Genomic DNA, 21,553 nt, shown 5'->3' on the forward strand with positions numbered 1-21,553 from the left:
AAAGCTTACAAAATTGTATATTCTTGTGCTTCCCATGGTTCAGGTGAAAACGCCTTAGTCATCTTTCAGAATGACCAGCCTGGACTAGCTCTTTAGTGGCTGTGTAAACCCTTACTAAAAAATACTTAAAATCTTTATAATACATATCTGTTATAGTAATGGTTGGTCAGAGTTTTGGGGGGAAAATATCTGCAGTTGATTTGGTTCATTTGATTTATTTTTTCCTCACAGGTAGGCATAAATCCATATTTTCGCTTACTCTTTATTTCAGGATCTAGTTAAGTGGAGAGAGACTGGAACTAAATTTTTTTAGTTCCCCTCATGCCTTTGGGCACCTCCTTTTCTGTCTCAAGGGATAACAGTACCCATTTGAAGGATTTCAGAAGAAAGCTAGTCATGATTTTGCACTCTGATCCATTCTGGTATGTAACGTACACTAATGCAGCAGGTAAAGAGTCAGCTCGGAGAGGACGGAAGAGTGGAAGAGTGGGGACCTGGGGGATGGTGTGTGGAGGGTGGGCAATATATAGAAATAGTCAACTTCTGAATTAGGATGCTTTATTGGAAATGGTGTTACATTGTTTTACAATTATTTTCCGTTATATTATTCTTCATATTAGGCCATTCCTTTTTGAGGGCATTAGAACAGTAACTTTCACACATTGGCTAAACCATTCCTAACAGATAGCATTTACATATTTGCGTGTGTATTTACACTGAGACAAAAGTTTTACAAGATGATATTTGCGTTTTAATTTTATTGAAGTATAGTTGATAGATGATATTTACTTTTATTATGTGCAGTATGGACTTCCCTGGTAGCTCTGCTGGTAAAGAATCCACCTGCAATACAGGGGACCCCGGTTCAATTCCTGGGTTGGGAAGATCCCGTGAAGAAGGGATAGGCTACGCATTCCAGTATTCTTGGGCTTCCCTGGTGGCTCAGATGGTAAAGCATCCGCCTGCGATGTGGGAGACCTGGGTTTGATCCTGGGTTGGGAAGATTCCCTGGAGGAGGGCATGGCAACCCACTCCAGTATTCTTGCCTGGAGAATCCGCACTGACAGAGGAGCCTGGCGGGCTACAGGCCATGGGGTCGGCAAGAGTCGGACACAGCTGAGTGCCTAAGCACACACATGTGCAGTATGTCCTGATGGTTTCTAATCTGATTCTGTTTAAGAAAAAATGATGGTTGAAATCCAGTAAGTTGACTTAAGGTTTGAAAAATGAAGGAACCTGCTCTAAAGAAGAGAAACAGAAAATATGTATCGCACGGTACTTACATTATGAAAATGCAAATTTGAGTAGAATGTGTCTTATAAAATTCAACATGCTTTCAATATTTTTCTTCCCTATGCCTTCTTTTGTCAATATTTTGGTGAAATTACCTTTTTATTTGGAAAGAAGATGAGAGAATGGAGAGGAAGGAGGAAAGGTTTAATGATTTGCACAGTTTTTCTTTTTATTGTTTACAGTTCATCTCTATCCAAGGCTGTATGTGCAGGAGAACTGGTGATTAAAACATGGAAAAAACCCTACAATTTAAATGGTATGGGTGAAAATGGGGAGTTGGTGAGGATAATTTATCCTCACATGTTTTGGTAAAGATTCACATACTTTAGAAGCATAATAAACCTTCCCTATGCCAAATTCTCGGGGGGACACAGCTATGTTTTTTGACAGTTAAACGTCTAAGATAATAGGTAAATAAATGAATGATAATGACATTTATTGAACATTGCTTCACTTCATGCTTGCTAAGTCATTTCAGTCATGTCTAACTCTTTGCAACCACATGGACTGGAGCCCACCAGGCTCCTCTGTCCATGGGATTCTCCAGGCAAGAACACTGGAGGGGGTTGCCTTGCCTTCTCCAGGGAATCTTCCCCTCCCAGGGATCAAACCTGTGTCTCTTAGGTTTCCTGAATCAGCAGACAGGCAGGTTCTTTACCACTAGCATTTCCAAGCATGTAGTCAGAGAACCCAGTTATTGTGCTAATGGCAGTGGAGCTAAAGTTTGAATCTAAGTGTGTTTTTCATGGAGCTTCCTGAAGTTTGGTGAGTTTTGAATTGTGCTTTAAAAGGAGGGGGAGGTGTGGATTAATATGTAGGGAACAAGGTGGATGACTTGCCCAGAGGCATGGAGATGGGGATAAACTAAATCGCATCTGGGATATGGAAAGTAAATTAAAGTGTTGAACTGTCAGGAAGTATAGTATCAAGTAGTGCTATGGTTTAGTAATCTGAGGGGTGATATTGTGCAAATGGAGTATGAAGATTATTAAGATTAACAGATGGATTGAAGCTTAGGCAGGTCTTTTTTTGCTATCTGTGGAACTTACTCATAGCTAACTATATGTGTACTGTACTCGTTTGTGTGCATGCGTGTATGGTTCTGTGCAGTTTTATTACAGATGTATGGTTGTGTAACTACCACTAAATTCAAGATACAGAACTGTATTCCACCACACAGTCGCTCAGGCTACCCCTTTAGAGCCATCCTAACCTGTCTACTCAGGCTTCGCAGGTGGAGCTAGTGGTAAAGAACCTGCATGCCAGTGCAGGAGACAGGAGAGACCTGCGTTCGATCCCTGGCTTGGGAAGATCCCCTGGAAGAGGTAATGGCAACCCCCTCCACTGTTCTTGCCTAGAGAATCCTTATAGACAGAGGAGCCTGGCAGGCTACAGTCGATAGGGTCTCAAAGGGTCAGACACACGGAAGCAGGCACGCATGCACAACCTGTCTACCCACATCCCTTATCCCTGACAACCACTAATCTATTCTCCATTGCTGATACTTTTGTTATTTCAAGAGTGTCATATAAATTGAGTCATAAAATATGTAACTTTGAGGTTGGCTTCTTTCTCTCAGTGTAATGCCCTTGAGGTCATCCAAGTAATTGTGCATATCAACAGTTTGTTCATTTTTATTACTGAGTGGTATTCCTCTGTGTGAATGCACCATATGTTTAACCGTTCTCCTATTAAAGGATATTTAGGTAGTTTCCAGTTTTTAGCTCTTGTGAGTAAAGCTGCTGTGAATATTTATAAGCAAGTTTCTGTGTGAACATGTTTTAATTTATCTCAGATAAATACCAGGCATATAAATGCCAAATTGTACAAATTCTTTTTTTTTTTTTTTAGTTTTAAAAGAAATGGTCAAACTGTTTTCCAGAGTGGCTATACCATATTTTATATTTCTACCTAAAATGCATGAATGATGCAGTTTTGCCACGTCATCAGCATTTGGTATTATCACTTAGAAAAATTTTTTTAGGGCCTCCCTGGTAAAGAATTCACCTGCCAATGCAGGAAATACCTGATTCCTAATCAGGTTCGATCACTGATCTGGGAAGATCCCACATGCTGCAGAGCACCTAAGCCGATATGCCACAGCTGCTGAACTTGTGCTCTAGAGCCTGGGAGCTGGAACTCCCAAGCCCACGTGCCACAGCTGCTGCAGCCCAAACGCCCCAGAGCCCATGCTCCGCAACAAGAGAGGCCGCTGCAGCGGGAAGTCTGTGTACCATGGTGCACGGAATAGTGAAGAAAATGTAAAGTTGACGTGGTAAAGAACCTGCGTGCCAATGCAGGAGACGTGAGAGACCTGGGTTTGATCCGTGGGTCGGGAAGACCCCCTGGGAGGGGACCTTTACTCGCCACAACTAGGGAAAAGCCCGAGCAGCAGTGACGATCCAGCACAGCCAAAAGTAAATTAATGAAACATTTTAAGAAATTTTACTTTAGCCATTCTGTTAGGTTATCCCATCTCTGTTGAATTGCTTTTGTACCTTTGTCAAAAATCACTGTGTTACATTTGTGGGAATCTATTTCTGGGTTCTCTGTTCTCACGTGTATGTGTGTCTGTATCTGTCCCTCTTCTTATACCAGACTATCTTGATTACTGTAACTATAGAATATGTCTTTAAATTGGTTTGTATGAATACTTCAACTTCATTCATCTTCTTTACTATTCTGTTAATTATTTGAGGGCCTTCCTTTTTCATATACATTTTAAAATGGAAAAAAAAAAAACCCTTGGAGTAAGCTTGTCTATGTGTACAGAATACCTTGTGAGGATTTTAATAGGAATTTCATTAAACCTGTCAATTAGGAGAGTACTGACATCTTTACTACACTGATTTTTCTAACTCATGAACATGGCGTCTCTCCCAATTATTTAGGTCTTTTTGTTTTCTTTGGTGTTTTATGATTTTTGGCCTACAGATCTTGTCCTTGTTTCATTTTGGGGGAACTTGTAAATGATTCTGTGTTTTAAGATTTTGGTTTTTACTTTGTTGTTAGTATCTAGAAATGCAGTTGATTTTTGTGGGTTGATCTTTTATCTTACAACCTTGCTAAGCCCTCTTATTAGTTCCAGAAGCTTTTCTTATGTGGACAGTCATGACCTCTACAAACAGGGACAGATTTATTTTTTTCTCATCTGAAAGTGAAAGTGAAAGTGTTAGTCACTTAGTTGTATGTAACTCTTTGTGACCTCATGGACCGAGACTCTCCAGACTCCTCTGTCCATGAAATTCTCCGGGCAAGAATACTAGAGTGGGTTGCCATTTTCTTCTCCAGGTGATCTTCTGGACCCAGGGATTGAACTTGGGTCTCCTGCATTGCAGGCAGATTCTTTACCATCTGAGCCATCAGGGAAACCCAATCTAATCTGAATACCTTTTATTTCTTTTTCATGCTTTATTGTGTTGTCTAGGACTTCCAGATATATTGAATAAAAGTGATAAGAATGAACATCCTTGGGTTTTTCTCAATCTTAAAGGGAAGCCAGTCTTTCATCAGTATGTGTTAGCTGTAACTTTTTTCTGTAGGTGTTCTTTTTTTTTTTTTTAACTTTATTTTACTTTACAATACTGTATTGGTTTTGCCATACATCAACATGAATCCGCCACAGGTGTACATGAGTTCCCAATCCTGAACCCCCCACCCACCTCCCTCCCTGTACCATCTGTAGGTGTTCTTTATGAGACTGAAGAAATTCCCCTCTATTCCTTGTTTACTGAGAGCTTTTTTTAAAAAATCATGAATGCTCTTGGATTTTTAAAAAATGTTTTTTGCGTCAGTGGATATGATCTTATGACTTCTTCTCTAGCCTGTTGATGTAGTGTATTACACTGTGTGCTTTTTGTTTTTAATATTACACCAAAGTAGCATACCTGGAATACATAATACTCTATTGCTGGATTCAATTAGCTGATCTTTTCTTAAGGATTTTGCAGCTAAATTCATGAAAGGTATTTGTCTGAAGGTTTTTTTTTTTTCTTGTGACGTCTTTGTTTAGTTTTGGTGTTTGTAATACTGGCTTCATTAAATGAGCTGGAAAATATTCCTGCTTCTTCTAATTTTTCTAAGTTGTTGAATTATGAGTTAAAGTTGTTAGTAGTTGTTCTTTTTAAAAGAGATCAAGATATGTCACATAACATAAAACTAACCATTTTACTTCAAATGACCATTATATCTACTACTGTGGGCAAGAATCCCTTAGAAGAAATGGAGTAGCTCTTAGAGTCAACAAGAGTCAGAAATGCAGTACTTAGGTGCAGTCTCAAAAATGACAGAAACATCTTTGTTCATTTCCAAGGCAAACCATTCAATATCACAGTAATCCAAGTCTATACCCCAACCGCTAATGCTGAAGACGATGAAGTTGAATGGTTCTTTGAAGACCTACAAGACCTAGAACTAACATCAAAAAAAGATGTCCTTTTCATCATAGGAACCTGGAATACAAAAGTAGGAAGATAAGGGATACCTGGAGTAACAGGCAAGTTTGGCCTTGGAATACAAAATAAAGCAGGGTAAAGTCTAACAGAGTTTTTCCAAGAGAACTCACTGGTCATTGCAAACACCTTCTTCCGGCAACACAAGAGACGACTCTACACGTGGACGTCACTAGATGGTCAGTACTGAAATCAGATTGATTATATTCTTTGCAGCCAAAGATAGAGAAGCTCTATACAGTCAGCAAAAACAAGACTTGGAGTGACTGTGGCTCAGATCGTGAGCTCCTTATTGCAAAATTCAGACTTAACTTGAAGAAAGTAGGGGAAACCACTAGACAATTCAGGTATGACCTAAATCAAATCCCTTATGATTATACAGTGGAAATGACAGATAGATTCAAGGGATTAGATCTGATAGATAGAGTGCCTGAAGAACTATGGATGGAGGTTCATGACATTGTACAGGAAGCAGTGATCAAGACCATCCCCGAGAAAAAGAAATGCAAAAAGGCAAAATGGTTGTCTGAGGAGATCTTACAAATAGCTGAGAAAAGAGAAGCGAAAGGCAAAGGAGAAAAGGAAAGATAAACCCATCTGAATGCAGAGTTCCAAAGAATAGCAAGGAGAGATAAGAAAGCCTTCCTTGTGATCAGTGCAAAGAAATAGAGGAAAACAACAGAATGGGAAAGACTAGAGATCTCTTGAAGGAAATAAGAGATACCAAGGGAACATTTCATGCAAAGATGGGCTCGATAAAGGACAGAAATGGTATGGACTTAACAGAAGCAGAAGATATTAAGAAGAGGTGACAAGAATATACAGAACAACTATACAAAACAGGTCAGGACCCAAATAACCACGATGGTGTGATCACTCACCTACAGTCAGGCATCCTGGAATGCGAAGTCAAGTGGGCCTTAGGAAGCATCTCTACGAACAAAGCTAGTGGAAGTGATGGAATTTCAGTTGAGCTATTTCATATCCTGAAAGATGATGCTGTGAAATTGCTGCACTCAATACGCCAGCAAATTTGGAAAACTCAGCAGTGGCCACAGGACTGGAAAAGGTCAGTTTTTAATTCCAATCCCAAAGAAAGTCAGTGCCAAAGAATGTTCAAACTACTGCACTATTGGACTCATCTCACACACCAGCAAAGTAATGCTAAAAATTCTCCAAGCCAGGTTTCAACACTATGTGAACTGTGAAATTCCAGATATTCAAGCTGGATTTAGAAAAGGCAGGGGACCAATTAAGATAAATAACTTAATTAAAAAAAAAAAAAGGCAGGGGAATCAGAGATCAGATTGCCATCATCTATTGGATCACTGGAAAAGAAGAGAGTTCCAGGAAAATGTCCACATCTGCTTTATTGACTGTGCCAAAGCCTTTGACTGTGTGGATCACAACAAACTCTGGAAAAATTCTTCAAGAGATGGGAATCCCAGACCACCTGACCTGCCTCCTCACAAATCTGTATGCAGGTCAAGAAGCAACAGTTAGAACCGGACATGGAACAATGAACTGGTTCCAGATTGGGAAAAAAGTACTGTCACCCTGCTTATTTAACTTATATGCAGAGTACATCATGCGAAATGCTGAGCTGGATGAAGCACAAGCTGGAATCAGGATTATCAGGAGAAATATCAATAACCTCAGATATGCAGATGACACCACCCTTATGGCAGAAAGTGAAGAAGAACTAAAGAGCCTCTTGATGAAAGTGAAAGAGGAGAGTGAAAAAGCTGGCTTAAAACTCAGCATTCAAAAAAACGAAGGTCATTGCATCCAGTCAATGAAAACAATGACAGACTATTTTCTTGGGCTCCAAAATCACTGAAGATAGTGACTGCAGCCATGAAATTAAAAGATGCTTGCACCTTGGAAGAAAAGCTATGACCAACCTAGAGAGCGTATTAAAAAGCAGAGACATTACTTTGACAACAAAGGTCCGTCTAGTCAAAGCTATGGTTTTTCCAGTAGTCCTGTATGGATGTGAGAGTTGGAATGTAAAGACAGGTAAGTACCGAAGAATTGATGCTTTTAAATTGTGGTGTTGGAGAAGACTCTTGAGAGTCCCTTGGATAGCAAGGAGATCAAACCAGTCAATCCTAAAGGAAATCAGTCCTGAATATTCATTGGAAGGACTGATGCTGAAGCTGAAACTCCAGTATTTTGGCCATTTGATGCAAAGAACTGACTCATTGGAAAAGACCCTGCCTGAATTTGGGAAACATTGAAGGCAGGAGGAGAAGGGGATGACAGAGGATAAGACGGATAGCATCACTGACCTAATGGACATGAGTTTGAGCAAGCTCCAGGGATTGGTGATGGACAGGGAAGCCTGGTGTGCTGCAGTCCATGGGGTCACAAAGAGTTGAACACAACTGAGCAAATGAACTGACTGAACCATTTCTAAGTGTAAAATTTAGTGTTTTTTTCTTTTTTAGTATATTTGCAGTGTTTTGCATTCATCTTCATTGTTTTATTCCAGATCATTTTCCTCACCCAGAAAGAAATAGTACCCATTAAGCAGTAACCTCCCATTCTCCTCTTCTCCTAACCTTTGGTAACCACTAATCTGTTTTCTGTGTTTATGGATTTGCCTGTTCTGGATATTTCATAGATACAGAGTCATAGAATATGTGGTTTTGTGGTTGCTTGTGTCACATGGTGTGTTTCCAGTGTCTGTGCCTGCTCCTTGGCTTACGGCCCTGTTACTCTGACCTTTGCTTTCATTGCTTCACCTTCTCTGACTTGACACTCCTGTGCCTCTTCAGTAAAGACCCTTGTGATTACAGTGGGCTCACTCAGATAATCTGGGATCATCTTTCCACCTTTATTTTAATTTAATAACATTTGCAAAGCCTTTTTGCCATTTATGGTAACATTTACTGGTTTCAAGGATTAGAATGTGGTTATCTTTGGAGAGGGGGTTGGTTAATTATTCTATCTACCACAGGGATTTTAGAGTTTTTACTATTATCCCACTTCTCCCTGAGGCGCTGTTCTTTTTTTTTTTTTCAGTCTCTCTGTTTTAAATTGAATAAAACTATTGACTTTATCCTCAAGTTCACTAAATTTATCCTATGTTATCTTTATTTTTTTATTGAGCTTCTCCAGCAAGGTTTTTTTTTTAAATTTTGGAAATTATGTTTCAGTTGTGTAATTTCCAGTTGGTACTTAAAAAAAAAAAACTTCTCTTTCTTTGTAGAGATTTTTATATTTTTAATATTTGTTTTCAGATAATTCTTAACTGTTTATTGAAGCATTTGTGTGATGGCGGCTTTAAAATTCTTGTCAGAAATTCCAGCTAGTGATTCATTTTAGTGTTTGCATCAGTGTGATTGTCTTCTCATTCAAGTGTGCTTTTCCTGGCTCTTGCTGTGACAGTGTGATTTTCTTCTTTTAAATTATATTCTGGACGTTTAGGATATTAATGTTAGGAGACTCCTGATCCTATTTAAAATTTCTATTTTAGTAGGCAGCTACTCTGCTTGGGTTTAGTGTGTAAGTCCTGGCCTACTTTTGTGAGCTCTGTAATTCCTCTGATAATTGAGTTTTCAGAGTTCTGGCAGTGCTGTTCTCCTCTGCTTTATTCTTCTGGCCCCGCAGGGACTCCTGTTTAATCTCTACAGGTGTTACCTGGACTGACGGGTGGGTGTCTGTTCAGTTCCCCCAGGCCCCCAACCCCCACCCCAGGTGTGGGGCAGGGAACTAGTTGTCCCTTTGGTGAATCTGGTCTGTTGTTCTCCGGGTGTGGGGTGCAGACGCTGCTGATGCTGATGCTGTGGACTGGCTGGGTTGTCCTGATGGGGATTGAGAAATATATCTTCTAGATCGCTACTGAGCTTCCCCTTTCACAGTACTTTATCCAGAAAGGATGTTTCACATTTGTTTGTTTATTTGTCTTTCTATCCTGTTTGGTGGTTCTGGGAGGCAGGCTCTTCTGGTGTCCACTCGTACATGGATAGGTAGGAGATAAAATAAAAACCCAGGGAACTCACAATAATGCTTTTCTGCACATCCTGAGGGTCCTAGCCAGTCCATTGACTTCTTTCTACCTCTCTGATTGTCTGTTTCAGATTATCTTTATGATTGTCTGTTGAATTATTTCTACGATATTTAATTGTATTTAGAAGAGAAGAGCAGGGAAATGTGAGCCTATACTAAAATATTCTAGAACTTCTAGAAGTCTAACGATTTTTATTTCGGTGTGTGTGTGCTGGTATTTATTGATAGTTCTATGAATGGTCAAGGCTTTTGCTTTTACTGACACCCTACTTTTCAGAGTGTTTCTCTACATCTGTTGTTGAGTGTCAAGAACAAGTTAAGAATTATTCTTTTGTTTAAATTGTGTGCCCTTAAATTGTGTAGGAGTCAGAAATGTCTTGTTTTAATCACTGCCTCTTTTTATTTACTCATTTTATTTATTTATCTTCAGGGAGTGGAGCAACGGCTGTGGTCCAAGCAGCGTATTGTGCCCCTAAAAAGGAGAAAGTGGCAATCAAACGGATAAACCTTGAGAAATGTCAGACTAGCATGGATGAACTCCTGGTATGCACTTCGTATATTTCTTGTACATTCATGTTAGAGTGGGAAATAACTTGAAGTTTTTTACTTTTTTCAAAATAAACTTGTGATTTCTTCATTAATAAGTATTGCTTATTGTAAAATTCATAAAAGCCAAGTAACTAGAGAGGAAGAAAGGTAGTTACAGTTCTCTCATTCTGAGATTGACACTGAATGTGTTATAAGTGCACATTTAGTCATCTTTGTATTTTTATGATGATAATATCATATACTTTTTCTTGTCTTTAAAAAATTTATCATAGAATTCTATGTCTATAAATATGAATATGGTTTTCAGTAGGTATGTAGTGTTCTGTTGAATATTTCATCTAACCTGTTCTCTGGTATTGAATGATTTTTGTGTCCTCTTTATTGTTATAGACAATGCTTGCTTGCTTCTTTCTCTCTTTAAAATAGTATCATGCAGTTGTGATTCCTGGGTCAAATGGAGCATCCTTTAAAAGGCTTTGGCCTTCTAGGAACAAATCTGCATTCTGATCATTGATGCAGGATGAGAGATAGAATGACCCAGCAGCACTGGCTCCTCCAAGGATCAGAGAGAAGAAAGGGGGCCCCAAGAATCTAGAGCTGTATGAGATTTCTGCAGTGTTAAGAACCATCAACACAGGGATTGTTCTGCAGTTCTTTTATACTCCATGACACCTAGAGTAGTTTTAAGTATGTAGTAAGTATTCACCAAGCGAAATAAGATAGTTTTTCCACATCATTTGATTTTTCAAATCCTCAACTTCTTTGGCTTAAAATGCAAATATATCTATCTGCTTCTGCTTTGTATACCTCATGAGGTCTTTCTTGAAGATCAAATGATATAGTACTGGAAACCATAAACCACCATTCAAATGTGAACTAATATTGTTAAACTGTTAAATAATTTCTCTAAGATCATGCACAGTTATAGTAGAAAGGGCAGAAACTAGGACTGGGATGATTTGTCAGTCCAGAATTTTTTTCCATTGTCCCAGATTGGGTTTAATTTGTAGTATAACTGTGATATAGAGATAATATAATTATATATTGAACTTTCAGCAGATGAGGCAGATGTATTTCATCAGGAATGGTAATGCATATGCAGAAGCTGAAGAATTGGGTTGCTAGAGTGATCTTGAGCCGTTTGGTGAGAGAACAGATACTTGGGAGGAGATGCTGATTGAAACACTATGTGGTGTCCTTGGGTTTACAGCTGCCAGCAAGGACCTTAGAGCACCACTTGGACATGTGAACTACAGTGATCATAAAAGATGCCTAAATTGTAAACTAATTCTTCTTACAGAAAAACGGTATTTTTAATCCATATATTAACACTGGAATTTGAGAAGTCCAATATGAATTCCTATCATTTGCCAGTTACTTTTCATAATCCATAAGGATGGTATAAAGAAAATGAAAGTCTTATTATTTACTACTTTATGACTAAAGCAACTAAGGCTCAAAGTTTAAATAACTTGACTAAGTTCATATGACGGTAACAACACTTTTTCAGTACTAGGCGTTAAAGTGTTCTTTAACCTCATAAACATCTCTGAGATAGGTAGTAGCTCTACTCTGTAGATGAGGGAATTAAATCATAATAAGCAACAGAGTCTGGTCTAAAAAACCAGGTTTTTATGACTCAAGTCTACTATTTTTTTTAACTTCATAAAATACTAATAAAATGATTAAATCTTAGTTCAAAAGTGTAAAGAGCATCTCTTCTCAAATATCGTTTGACATTCTTGAAAGTAATATTTGTGTTATTACACTAGGGCCTTACTTTCAGAGGAATGCAAATTTGATATAGCTTAGCGAAAGGAAAGAAATTGGTTAGACCTTTATAAAATTTGTCCACATATTCCAGAAATCTTTACATTGCATATATAATATTTGCAAATCGACAAATAATAAAGATTGGGGAAAGTGATTTAAAGTGACTTTAAAATAATTGGCTTTCTTAAAATAATTGGTGCATATGCAGGTAGGATTCCACTCAACCCTGAACAAGCATCAGAAATAAAAAGAATGCCTGATTTGTGGTATTTGTGGTAGTGTTAGGACTTGAGATCTAAGTGCCAGTGGCTCTGTATCTAAAAGATACAAAGGCCTTCAATTTATCTTAAAAAAATTATCAGCTCAGCGTACTCAACTTTTGATGTTATGATTGTAAGATTTTTTTTCAAAACTGTCTTCATTATAATGCAGAAAGGATGCTCTGGGTTCTCCGAAGAGTACTGATGTAAACCAATTACAGGTGTGTATTGTGCGTGACGGTTACTAGTGAGGAGGCAGTATATTATTCCTTTCTCTTATCAAAATGTTTTCTTGTCTGACAATCTTTGCAAAAAGCGTGATCACAAAATCAGCTGTCAGATAGTAGTACATTTATTTTCTCCAGAGATTTTATTCACAGACTCTAGGAAAGGCATAGAATGCAGATGATTGAGATTTTTCTCTCCTCTGATAAATCCTTGGACTAGATTCATTGGACAAACATCTGAGGGGACCATTAAGAGGCTTAAAATGTCTTTTCTTCTATCATAAAGCTCACAATCTGGTTGAAGAGTTAAGGTTCTTGTCTGCTGTACAAGGCAGAGTGTGACAACGCCTCAACAAAGTTTGAATACTACGTTGAAGTACAAGGTAGAAGCAAACTCCCAGTTATGAAGGTGGAGACCTTTGTGGAGATGTTTGTGTCCTGGTCCACCCGGGCTGGGAAGACTTTGAAGAGGCAGAGATGGAGACCCTGCTGGTCAAGGGTTTAAAATCAGCAAAGGATAGCATATTATCTAGTAATGTTATGAATATGTTGATAAAATATATATTATATATATTAATGTAACTGAGACGTTTTCATAAAACAGTTCTTAATTATATTATATGGAATGCACTCTGATTTTTTATCCTATTTTTATCTATTTTTTAATGTGATCTACTAAGTTTGTTTCATGACCCATATGAGTTGCATCTCATAGGTTGAGGAACACTGGATTACACGAAAAGATATTGAGACTCTAAATTCAGGGAATGACAACGGAAAGAAAGACACAAATTCTGTCAAAATTTTATTGATTGAAAAGTTGTTAGTTCTAGAATGAGCACTTCATGATGGCAGAGACTGTTCACTCTGAATGGATGAATGAATGAATAAGTTAACATTACTTGGGTAATGACTCAGTAGTGTGAAGTGAAGGAAAATCAACTATGTTGGAGTAATTAGAAAACCAGGGGGATTGCAACACTATTTACAGTAGTTAGAACATGGATGCAACCTAGTGTTCATCAACAGATGAATGGATAAAGAAGCTGTGGTACGTATATGCAATGGAATATTACTCAGCCATGAAAAGGAACGCATTTGAGTCAGTTCTAATGAGGTGGACGAACCTAGAGCCTGTTATACAGAGTGAAGTAAGTCAGAGAAAGATGAATATCTTGTGTACTAACACATATATATGGAATCTAGAAAGGTGGCACTGAATAATTTATTTGCAGGGCAGCAGTGGAGAAGGAAATGGCACCCCACTCCAGTGTTCTTGCCTGGAGAATCCCATGGATGGAGGGGCCTGGTGGGCTGCCATCTATGGGGTCACACAGAGTCAGACACAACTGAAGCGACTTAGCAGGAGCAGTGGAGAAACAGACCTAGAGAACAGACTGATGGGTGTGGTAGGGGTGGGGGAGATGGAGAGGGTGGGATGTATGGAGAGAGTAACATGAAAACTTACAATACCATAGGTAAAATAGATAGCCAGTGGGAATTTGCTATATGACTTGGGGAACTCAAATGGGCTCTGTGACAATCTAGGGGGGTGGGATGGGGAGGGAAGTTCAAGAGGGAGGGGACATATATATACCTATGGCTGATTCTTGTTGATATTTGATAGAAAACAACAAAATTCTGTAAAGCAATTACCTTCAATTAATAAATAAATAAAAGAAAAAGCCAGAGGGCAAAGAATAGAAATCGCGATGAATGAGTTTTAAAAAGGAGTGAACAATGGTCATTAAAACATGGCTTTAGAAAGCCTGAGGTGGAGCACTAAAAATTCCAGACAAAGATCTGGTCCTAGCAGACATATAGGACTGTCAGGAAAGCATTTTCATGACTAGGAGTGGAAGCACTTAGGAGTGTTGAGGAAGCTGCTGGGAAATTTGAGTCAGAATGAGGCACGTGGGATCTTTGTTGCAGCGTTGCAGGCTTAATTACCCTGTGGCATATGGGATCTTAGTTACCTGCCCAGGGATTGAACCCATGTCTCCTGCATTGGAAGGCAGGTTCTTAACCACTGGACCACCAGGGAAGGCCTGCCACAATTTCTTCATCTATTCATCTGTCAGTGGACATCTAGGTTGCTTCCATGTCCTGGCTATTATAAATAGTGGTACAGTAAACATTGGGGTGTGTGGTGAGTCCTAAATTCTTGAACACAGTTATAATTACCTGAGACTTAAGATATGGTCCCAGGTAATTAAACAATGAAAAACATTTATTTTTCCTATTTTAATGTCGGCCTTTCCTATGGCTCAGTGGTAAAGAATCCTCCTTCAGTGCAGAAGAGGTGGGTTCCATCCCTGAGTTGGGAAGATCCCCTGGAGTAGGAAATGGCAACCCACTCAAGTGTTCTTCACAGGAAATCCCATGGACAGAGGAGCCTGGTGGGCTATGGTCCATGGAGTTGCAAAGAATTGGACACAGTTGAGCACTTAAGCTGTATATTGTCACCCTGCTTATTTAACTTATATGCAGAGTACATCATGAGAAATGCTGGGCTGGAAGAAGCACAAGCTGGAATCAAGATTGCTGGGAGAAATATCAATAACCTCAGATATGCAGATGATACCACCCTTATGGCAGAAAGTGAAGAGGAGCTAAAACAAAGCCTGATGAAAGTGAAAGTGGAGAGTGAAAAGGTTGGCTTAAAGCTCAACATTCAGAAAATGAAGATCATGACATCCGGTCCCATCACTTCATGGGAAATAGATGGGGAAACAGTGGAATCAGTGTCAGACTTTGTTTTTTTGGGCTCCAAAATCACTGCAGGTGGTGACTGCAGCCATGAAATTAAAAGAGGCTTACTCCTTGGAAGAAAAGTTATGACCAACCTGGATAGCATATTCAAAAGCAGAGACGTTACTTTGCCAACAAAGGTCCGTCTAGTCAAGGCTGTGGTTTTTTCAGTAGTCATATATGGATGTGAGAGTTGGACTGTGAATAATGTTGAGCGCCGAAGAATTGATGCTTTTGAACTGTGGTGTTGGAGAAGACTCTTGAGAGTCCCTTGGACTGCAAGGAGATCCAACCAGTCCATTCTGAAGGAGATCAGCCCTGGGATTTCTTTGGAAGGAATGATGCTAAAGCTGAAACTCCAGTACTTTGGCCACCTCATGTGAAGAATTGACTCATTGGAAAAGACTCTGATGCTGGGAGGGATTAGGGGCAGGAGGAGAAGGGGACGACAGAGGATGAGATGGCTGGATGGCATCACTGACTCGATGGATGTGAGTCTGAGTGAACTCCAGGAGCTGGTGATGGACAGGGAGGCCTGGCGTGCTGCGATTCATGGGGTCGCAGAGTCGGACACAACTGAGTGATTGAACTGAACTGAACTGAGCGCTTAAGCACGCAACAGGATTGTAATGTCAGTGTAGTAAAACTTTTTATAGGAAGGTTTCCCTGATTGTCACTCCTAATTTTGGATGATTCACCTCTTCAGTGAAATCATATAGTATTTAGTACTTCTCCTATCAGACTTTATTCGTACGTATTGTAAATTAGTATTTGTCTAACTTCTTTACCATACTGTAAGTTTCGTGAACGTTCATCATTATACTAGTATTGCACCTGGCATAAAGTAGGCACTTGGTAAATTTCTGTTGAAAGCATGACCTGTGTTTAGACAGGTCTACTCCTGTGTCTAAAATCTGTCTTGCATATTTCATCCTTTTCTTTTTTCTGTAATTTTATGTGCTTTGCACCTTGTACTGCTATAATATCCCACATCTTATAAAACACATAGTTCCCTCCCACTCTATGAAGACTTCTTGCCTTAACTGTTCTTTCCTCTGGAATTCTTGTAACATTTTCCTCATTTGGCATGTATATGCTGTCCTGTACATTACATCTTATGTGTACATATCTTATCTATTCAAGTCCTATATAACTGTGCCAGTAGGCAGGTGTTTATTACTTTAGTTCCTCTTCCTTATCCTCTGTGTTTACTTAGCTTGGAAGACTGTGCTAATACTTAGTGGGTAGCAAAAATCCACACAACAAGCCCTCGCCATAAAAGAACTTGCGTCCGAGTAGCGAACATGAGAAGAGAAGGAGCACCTTTCGTGAACACTTCTTATGAATCAGGGATTTGGAGCAGCTTTTACACAGTTGATCTTACTGAACAAATACCAAGGGTATAGGGCAAGTATATCAAGAAGTAAAAAGTTGTATAAAGTGCTGTAGGATTTCATTCATTCAGCAAATATTTATTGAGGGTAGACTGTGTGCCAAGCACAATGATGAGTGCTAGTAATACCGATTCTGATCTCTCATTGAGCTTACAGTTTTGTGAGGGATGCAGAAAAATAAACAGGCAACTACATATGGTATGATAATTCCCACCATGTGTAGGAATCCACTTCTAAGTACTTGCTTGGTTGAAGTTCTCAGTTCCACAGGGGAGGACAGGCACATAAGCATCCAACTTTCTATCCAGACATATGTGCTATAATGTAAGGAGATGTGCACAGAGCTTAGAAGCTAAGAGAAGGGACATGTCACTAAACCTGGGAAGCTGGGTGGAAGTGGTATTTTGGCTGAGATTGGCAGGGTGATTTGGTGTTTTTAGCTGGATGAAAATGAGGGAAGTGTACTTTAGGCAGAGGGAACAATAAGGTTAAGTGTGCACAATTAGAAGCAGCATGGCTCACTTCAAGTTACTATGGTAGGACTCGGGTGTGTGAGGGTAGTTTCAGTGAAGGCAGTGGGAATAATGGAGAGATAAGCAGGGCCCTGACCACAAGACTTCGATAAGGCATCTTATCACACCAGATCTAATTTAAATTCATAACTGAGAATAGTGTAAGCTTCGACTTTGGGCTCAGGTTTCTACTTTTGATTTAGTTTATGACTTCTTTAAAGTGAGAATTGTTAATCATTTCACAAAAATGAGATGAAACTGTTTTGGGGGAAAAAAGCGCCAAACAAAAAATCACTCTCCATTTATTAGTAATTATCCTCTGTGACTGTAAAACCTGATTTCCCAAGATTTCTTCAGGGACACCTTGAAGTAAAAAATGTGTCCCTGTGGAGGCCTCTGTGGTACTGTGCCAAGGTGTGATAAATAGTATGTTTCTGGTTTCAAAGATTACTGGTTTAATGAGTGAAAGGAGTAGGAATCAGAATGGACTGAGGGAAACCAAGTGGTTTTTTGGTTTAACCATTCTTGAAGAGATCAGAACCATGAAAATCCTAAAAATGTTGTGACATCGTCTTTGAAATTCATTCTAATGTTGTTTTAGGCTTGCATATAATGAATTACCATGTTTTCTCTTCTTTGTAGAAAGAAATTCAAGCCATGAGTCAGTGCCATCATCCTAATATTGTGTCTTACTACACATCTTTTGTGGTAAAAGATGAGCTGTGGCTAGTCATGAAGCTGTTAAGTGGAGGTGAGTAGAGTACAATGAAATGCCAATTTCATGGTTTGGAAAGTAAATACAAATGTTTTCTTTGGTTTGGTTTTCATGGACATGCATTTGAGGAGATACTGAGATTACAGTATCTAACAATACTAGTGTACAAGGTGAGACAAGTCACATGTTGCATTTGGTTGTCATGCTTCTTCAATTTCTCTCAATCTAGGATAGTTCCCTCCTACTTCCTCTCTTCCATTTCACAAATTTATGAAAGGTCTGGTTTGAAGGGTCTGTCTTGTAGGATGTTCCACATTCTGGATTTATGTGGTTATTTCTTCCTGGTGATGTTTAACTTGATTTATATTCCTCTGTTTCCTACAAATTAAAAATTAGACCTAAAGGGTTATTTGGACAGAGTATTTTGTAGGTGGTGCTTTGTACTTTATATTGCATCACGTAAAGAAGTAGTATTTGCTGTCTGGTTGTATCTTTAATAGTGATGTTGATTTTGATTGCTGAAAATTACGACAGCCAGGCCTCTCCATGGAAAAGTTGGCTTTATTTTCCTTTGCAGCTAGCAAGAAGTCTTTGGGATGATACTGTGGCACTGTGAGTATCCAGTTCCCCAAGTCTTTGATCTAATGATTTTTGATATCCATTAACAATCCTTGTTTGAGTCAGTTATTTTGTCAGAGGTTGCAGAATGGTAATTTTTTCTTTTTATTAACATTTATAAAGTGGCATTCTTCGCTGTGAAGGAACTTTCCTTTATTAACTGGGACTTTTTGATTACTCTGTACTGTAATTCCTACTGAAAGAAAGTGAAGTCGCTCAGTTGTGTCATGTCTGACTCTTTGCGGCCCCATGGACTGTAGTCTGCTAGGGTCCTCTGTCCATGGGATTTTCCAGGCAAGAATACTGGAGTGGGTTGCCATTTCCTTCTCCAGGGGATCTTCCCAACCCAGGGATCGAACCCGGGTCTCACGCATTGCGGGCAGACACTTCAGACAGGATAAATGTGTTTTTTTAAGGACCAATTTTTACAGTAAAGAATTAGTTTAATAATCACTGCCAGTGACTTTTTTCTTTTTTCCCACTGAGTGATGCTTTGTTTTTTGAAGTATTACTATATAAACTCAAGGATTTTTTTTCATATATTCAGTGCCTTTTAATCAGTTACACTCTTTTTTTTTTTCTTTTTGATGCTCAAGTTATCCAAATTTTGTTAGTGGAAGTCTCTTCAAATGTACTGTGATGTCCTTTTGACATGATCCATCAATCTTCGATAACCTTGAATATTGGTTCTGTATAAATGATTCACAGTTATTTTGCTTTTCTCAGAATTGGCGAATATTCTAAGGAGCCCTGATCCTTTTTATGGGGAATGGTAATCAGAAAGTATAACTTGGATATCTTAGTACTGCTACTATTTTGTCCTTGCTTCTGTTTGGAAGAGCTTGGAAATATAGCATATTAAAACAAATCATAATTTGACATTAGTATTTCCAATTCAGATTTAACATTGCAGACCTTTAAAACTTTAAAAATTATACTCGCATCTCTTTTCTCTTACACAGAAAAATCTTGGTCCCCCATATTAACATAATTATATACTGTATCCTGCACTATTGTGTATACAGTTATTTCTGCTTTAGTCCTTAGAATAAAATGTAAATATTGCTAATTGCAAACAGTGGACCCTTAGTATGTATAGATTGACAGTTTTGTTATGGTTACCCAGAAGTCCATGCCATATAATAAATTAGACATTTTGCTACAACATGGATTTGAATGATTTGGCAAGATAGGACAAGTGAGTGATGGAGCTGCCCAACTTTCCCATCACTTTGCTGCTTGTTTGCATATATATTTAACATGGGAGCATTATTTTTCATTTTCAGTTTTAGTGTAGGATTACAGGAAAGAGAATCCATGTTTGTTATTTTAATACCATTACTCATTGAATACCTTACTTCCCCAGAGAAGCTTTAAAGAAAAGTCTGTAGGCTTTAGAATTAAATTCTAGATTTTCTACTTAGCGGTTATATCCCTAGGCGAACTCTTTGAACCTATTAACTTGTCTATTAAATGGGGATGCCTTTCCTGCGTTTCAGGGTATTGGTGAGGAGTAAGTGAGATGACTGTGTAGAGCATCCACCACTGTGCTGACATGTAGTAGGTGCACAAGAAATTTTAGTCATTAATGATAATGATCCCTTGTTATTTGATGCTTTTCAGTGTAGCCAGAATCACCTTTTTGTTTCAATCCCATTAGTGACACACTGGAGAAACTGGATTGCTTTGTTAAAGGCCCTGTTCATATGATGGTTGGAAGCCTTGCTAACACCAACCACCTTTCAAGATGGTGGTCAAGCATGGTTCTTTCAGTATGGACAGATTTGGGAATATTAGGTAATACTGTATCTTTCGTTATTGATCACCTACAGCATAATTTTCTTTATATGTAATTTGCAAAATGTGTAATACAGAGTTTTTAATGTTTTGCTAAAAAGTCCTCTGATGAATAGGAATAAATTGCTTGATTCTCTGATCCACAGCTGTATGCCAGTCCATCCTTTCTGCTACTTATAAGCAGAATGCCTTTAAAAAATTTATTTTTGTTGCTTTTAAAGAATTCCTCTCTCAGTGAGTATATGTCCTGATCACAAGGCAGGATATGGTATATCTAGCTGGGTGGGATGTCTTTGAAATGTACCTTTCTGTTCTTCCAGGTCTTAAGTTTCCTGGGATGGTGCCCAGTTTTTCCAGCATAGGACTCAGGAAATTTCCTGGGCAATAATTTTCAAATATGTTCCAAGCATTAATTCTTTTAAAGATTACTTTCAATTTTATGAGTCAACATAATCTTATATCTAAATGTTTACTTTTAGAATATTAAAAATTTTGCACCTTTTTTAGTGTAATCTTTTGTAGTTTTAAAGTGAACACATTTAAACTGAAGAGATACATTAAGCAATATGTAGAAAACAAAAAATAGAACTAAGCACAGCAAAAAAACTTTTTTAAATAGTCAAGATAGCTCAGTTAAAATGGCTTTCATCAAATACTTATTGATTACCAATACTTTGGTGAATCAGTCAGTCAGTTCCTTGCTCTTATGGGTCTTATAACTAATAAGAAAAAGTTGCAATTAAATAATTATAAGTGTGTCAAGTGCCATGAGGAAGTATCAGGTATCATGGGAACAAGTATTAGCAGAACCTAAATATTGAGGGAGAATGGCTGTGATGGGATAGAGACCGCCTTCAGGAGGTGATGTTCTTCAGGAGACTCGAAGAATAGGTAATAACTAGCCAGGTGACATGGATGTGGAGGTGGTATCAGGGTAAAAATGGGAGAAAGACCCACAGATAGAGGGAACACTGTATTGGGGGTGAGTGGAGGCAAGATGGAGGAGAGTGGTGTGCCTTGGGATCTGATAAGGAAATCACAGAGAGAGCGAGAGATGGGGACCATTGAGAAGCAGGGGCTCCATCTGAATAATTTGAAAATATAAATAGCCAGAATTAACACAAATATGTATAGGCAACATTCTTTCATATTAACTTTTCCTTTCATACTAACTTTTCCAACCAAAATATTGAAAATGC

General features: G+C 38.6%; 1 protein-coding gene across 1 annotated transcript in view; it reads left to right on the forward strand.

Annotated features, from left to right (window-relative positions):
* OXSR1 (oxidative stress responsive kinase 1) overlaps window positions 1–21,553 on the forward strand; it is an 83,201-nt gene that overhangs the window by 8,025 nt on the left and 53,623 nt on the right. Inside the window, exons 2-3 of the mRNA XM_068981826.1 lie at window positions 10,189–10,301; window positions 17,867–17,975. Coding sequence (XP_068837927.1) covers window positions 10,189–10,301; window positions 17,867–17,975 — 222 coding nt within the window. The remainder of the gene's footprint in view (window positions 1–10,188; window positions 10,302–17,866; window positions 17,976–21,553) is intronic.

This window comes from Capricornis sumatraensis, chromosome 10 (genome assembly GCF_032405125.1).
Source record: "Capricornis sumatraensis isolate serow.1 chromosome 10, serow.2, whole genome shotgun sequence".
Lineage (NCBI taxonomy): Eukaryota > Metazoa > Chordata > Mammalia > Artiodactyla > Bovidae > Capricornis > Capricornis sumatraensis.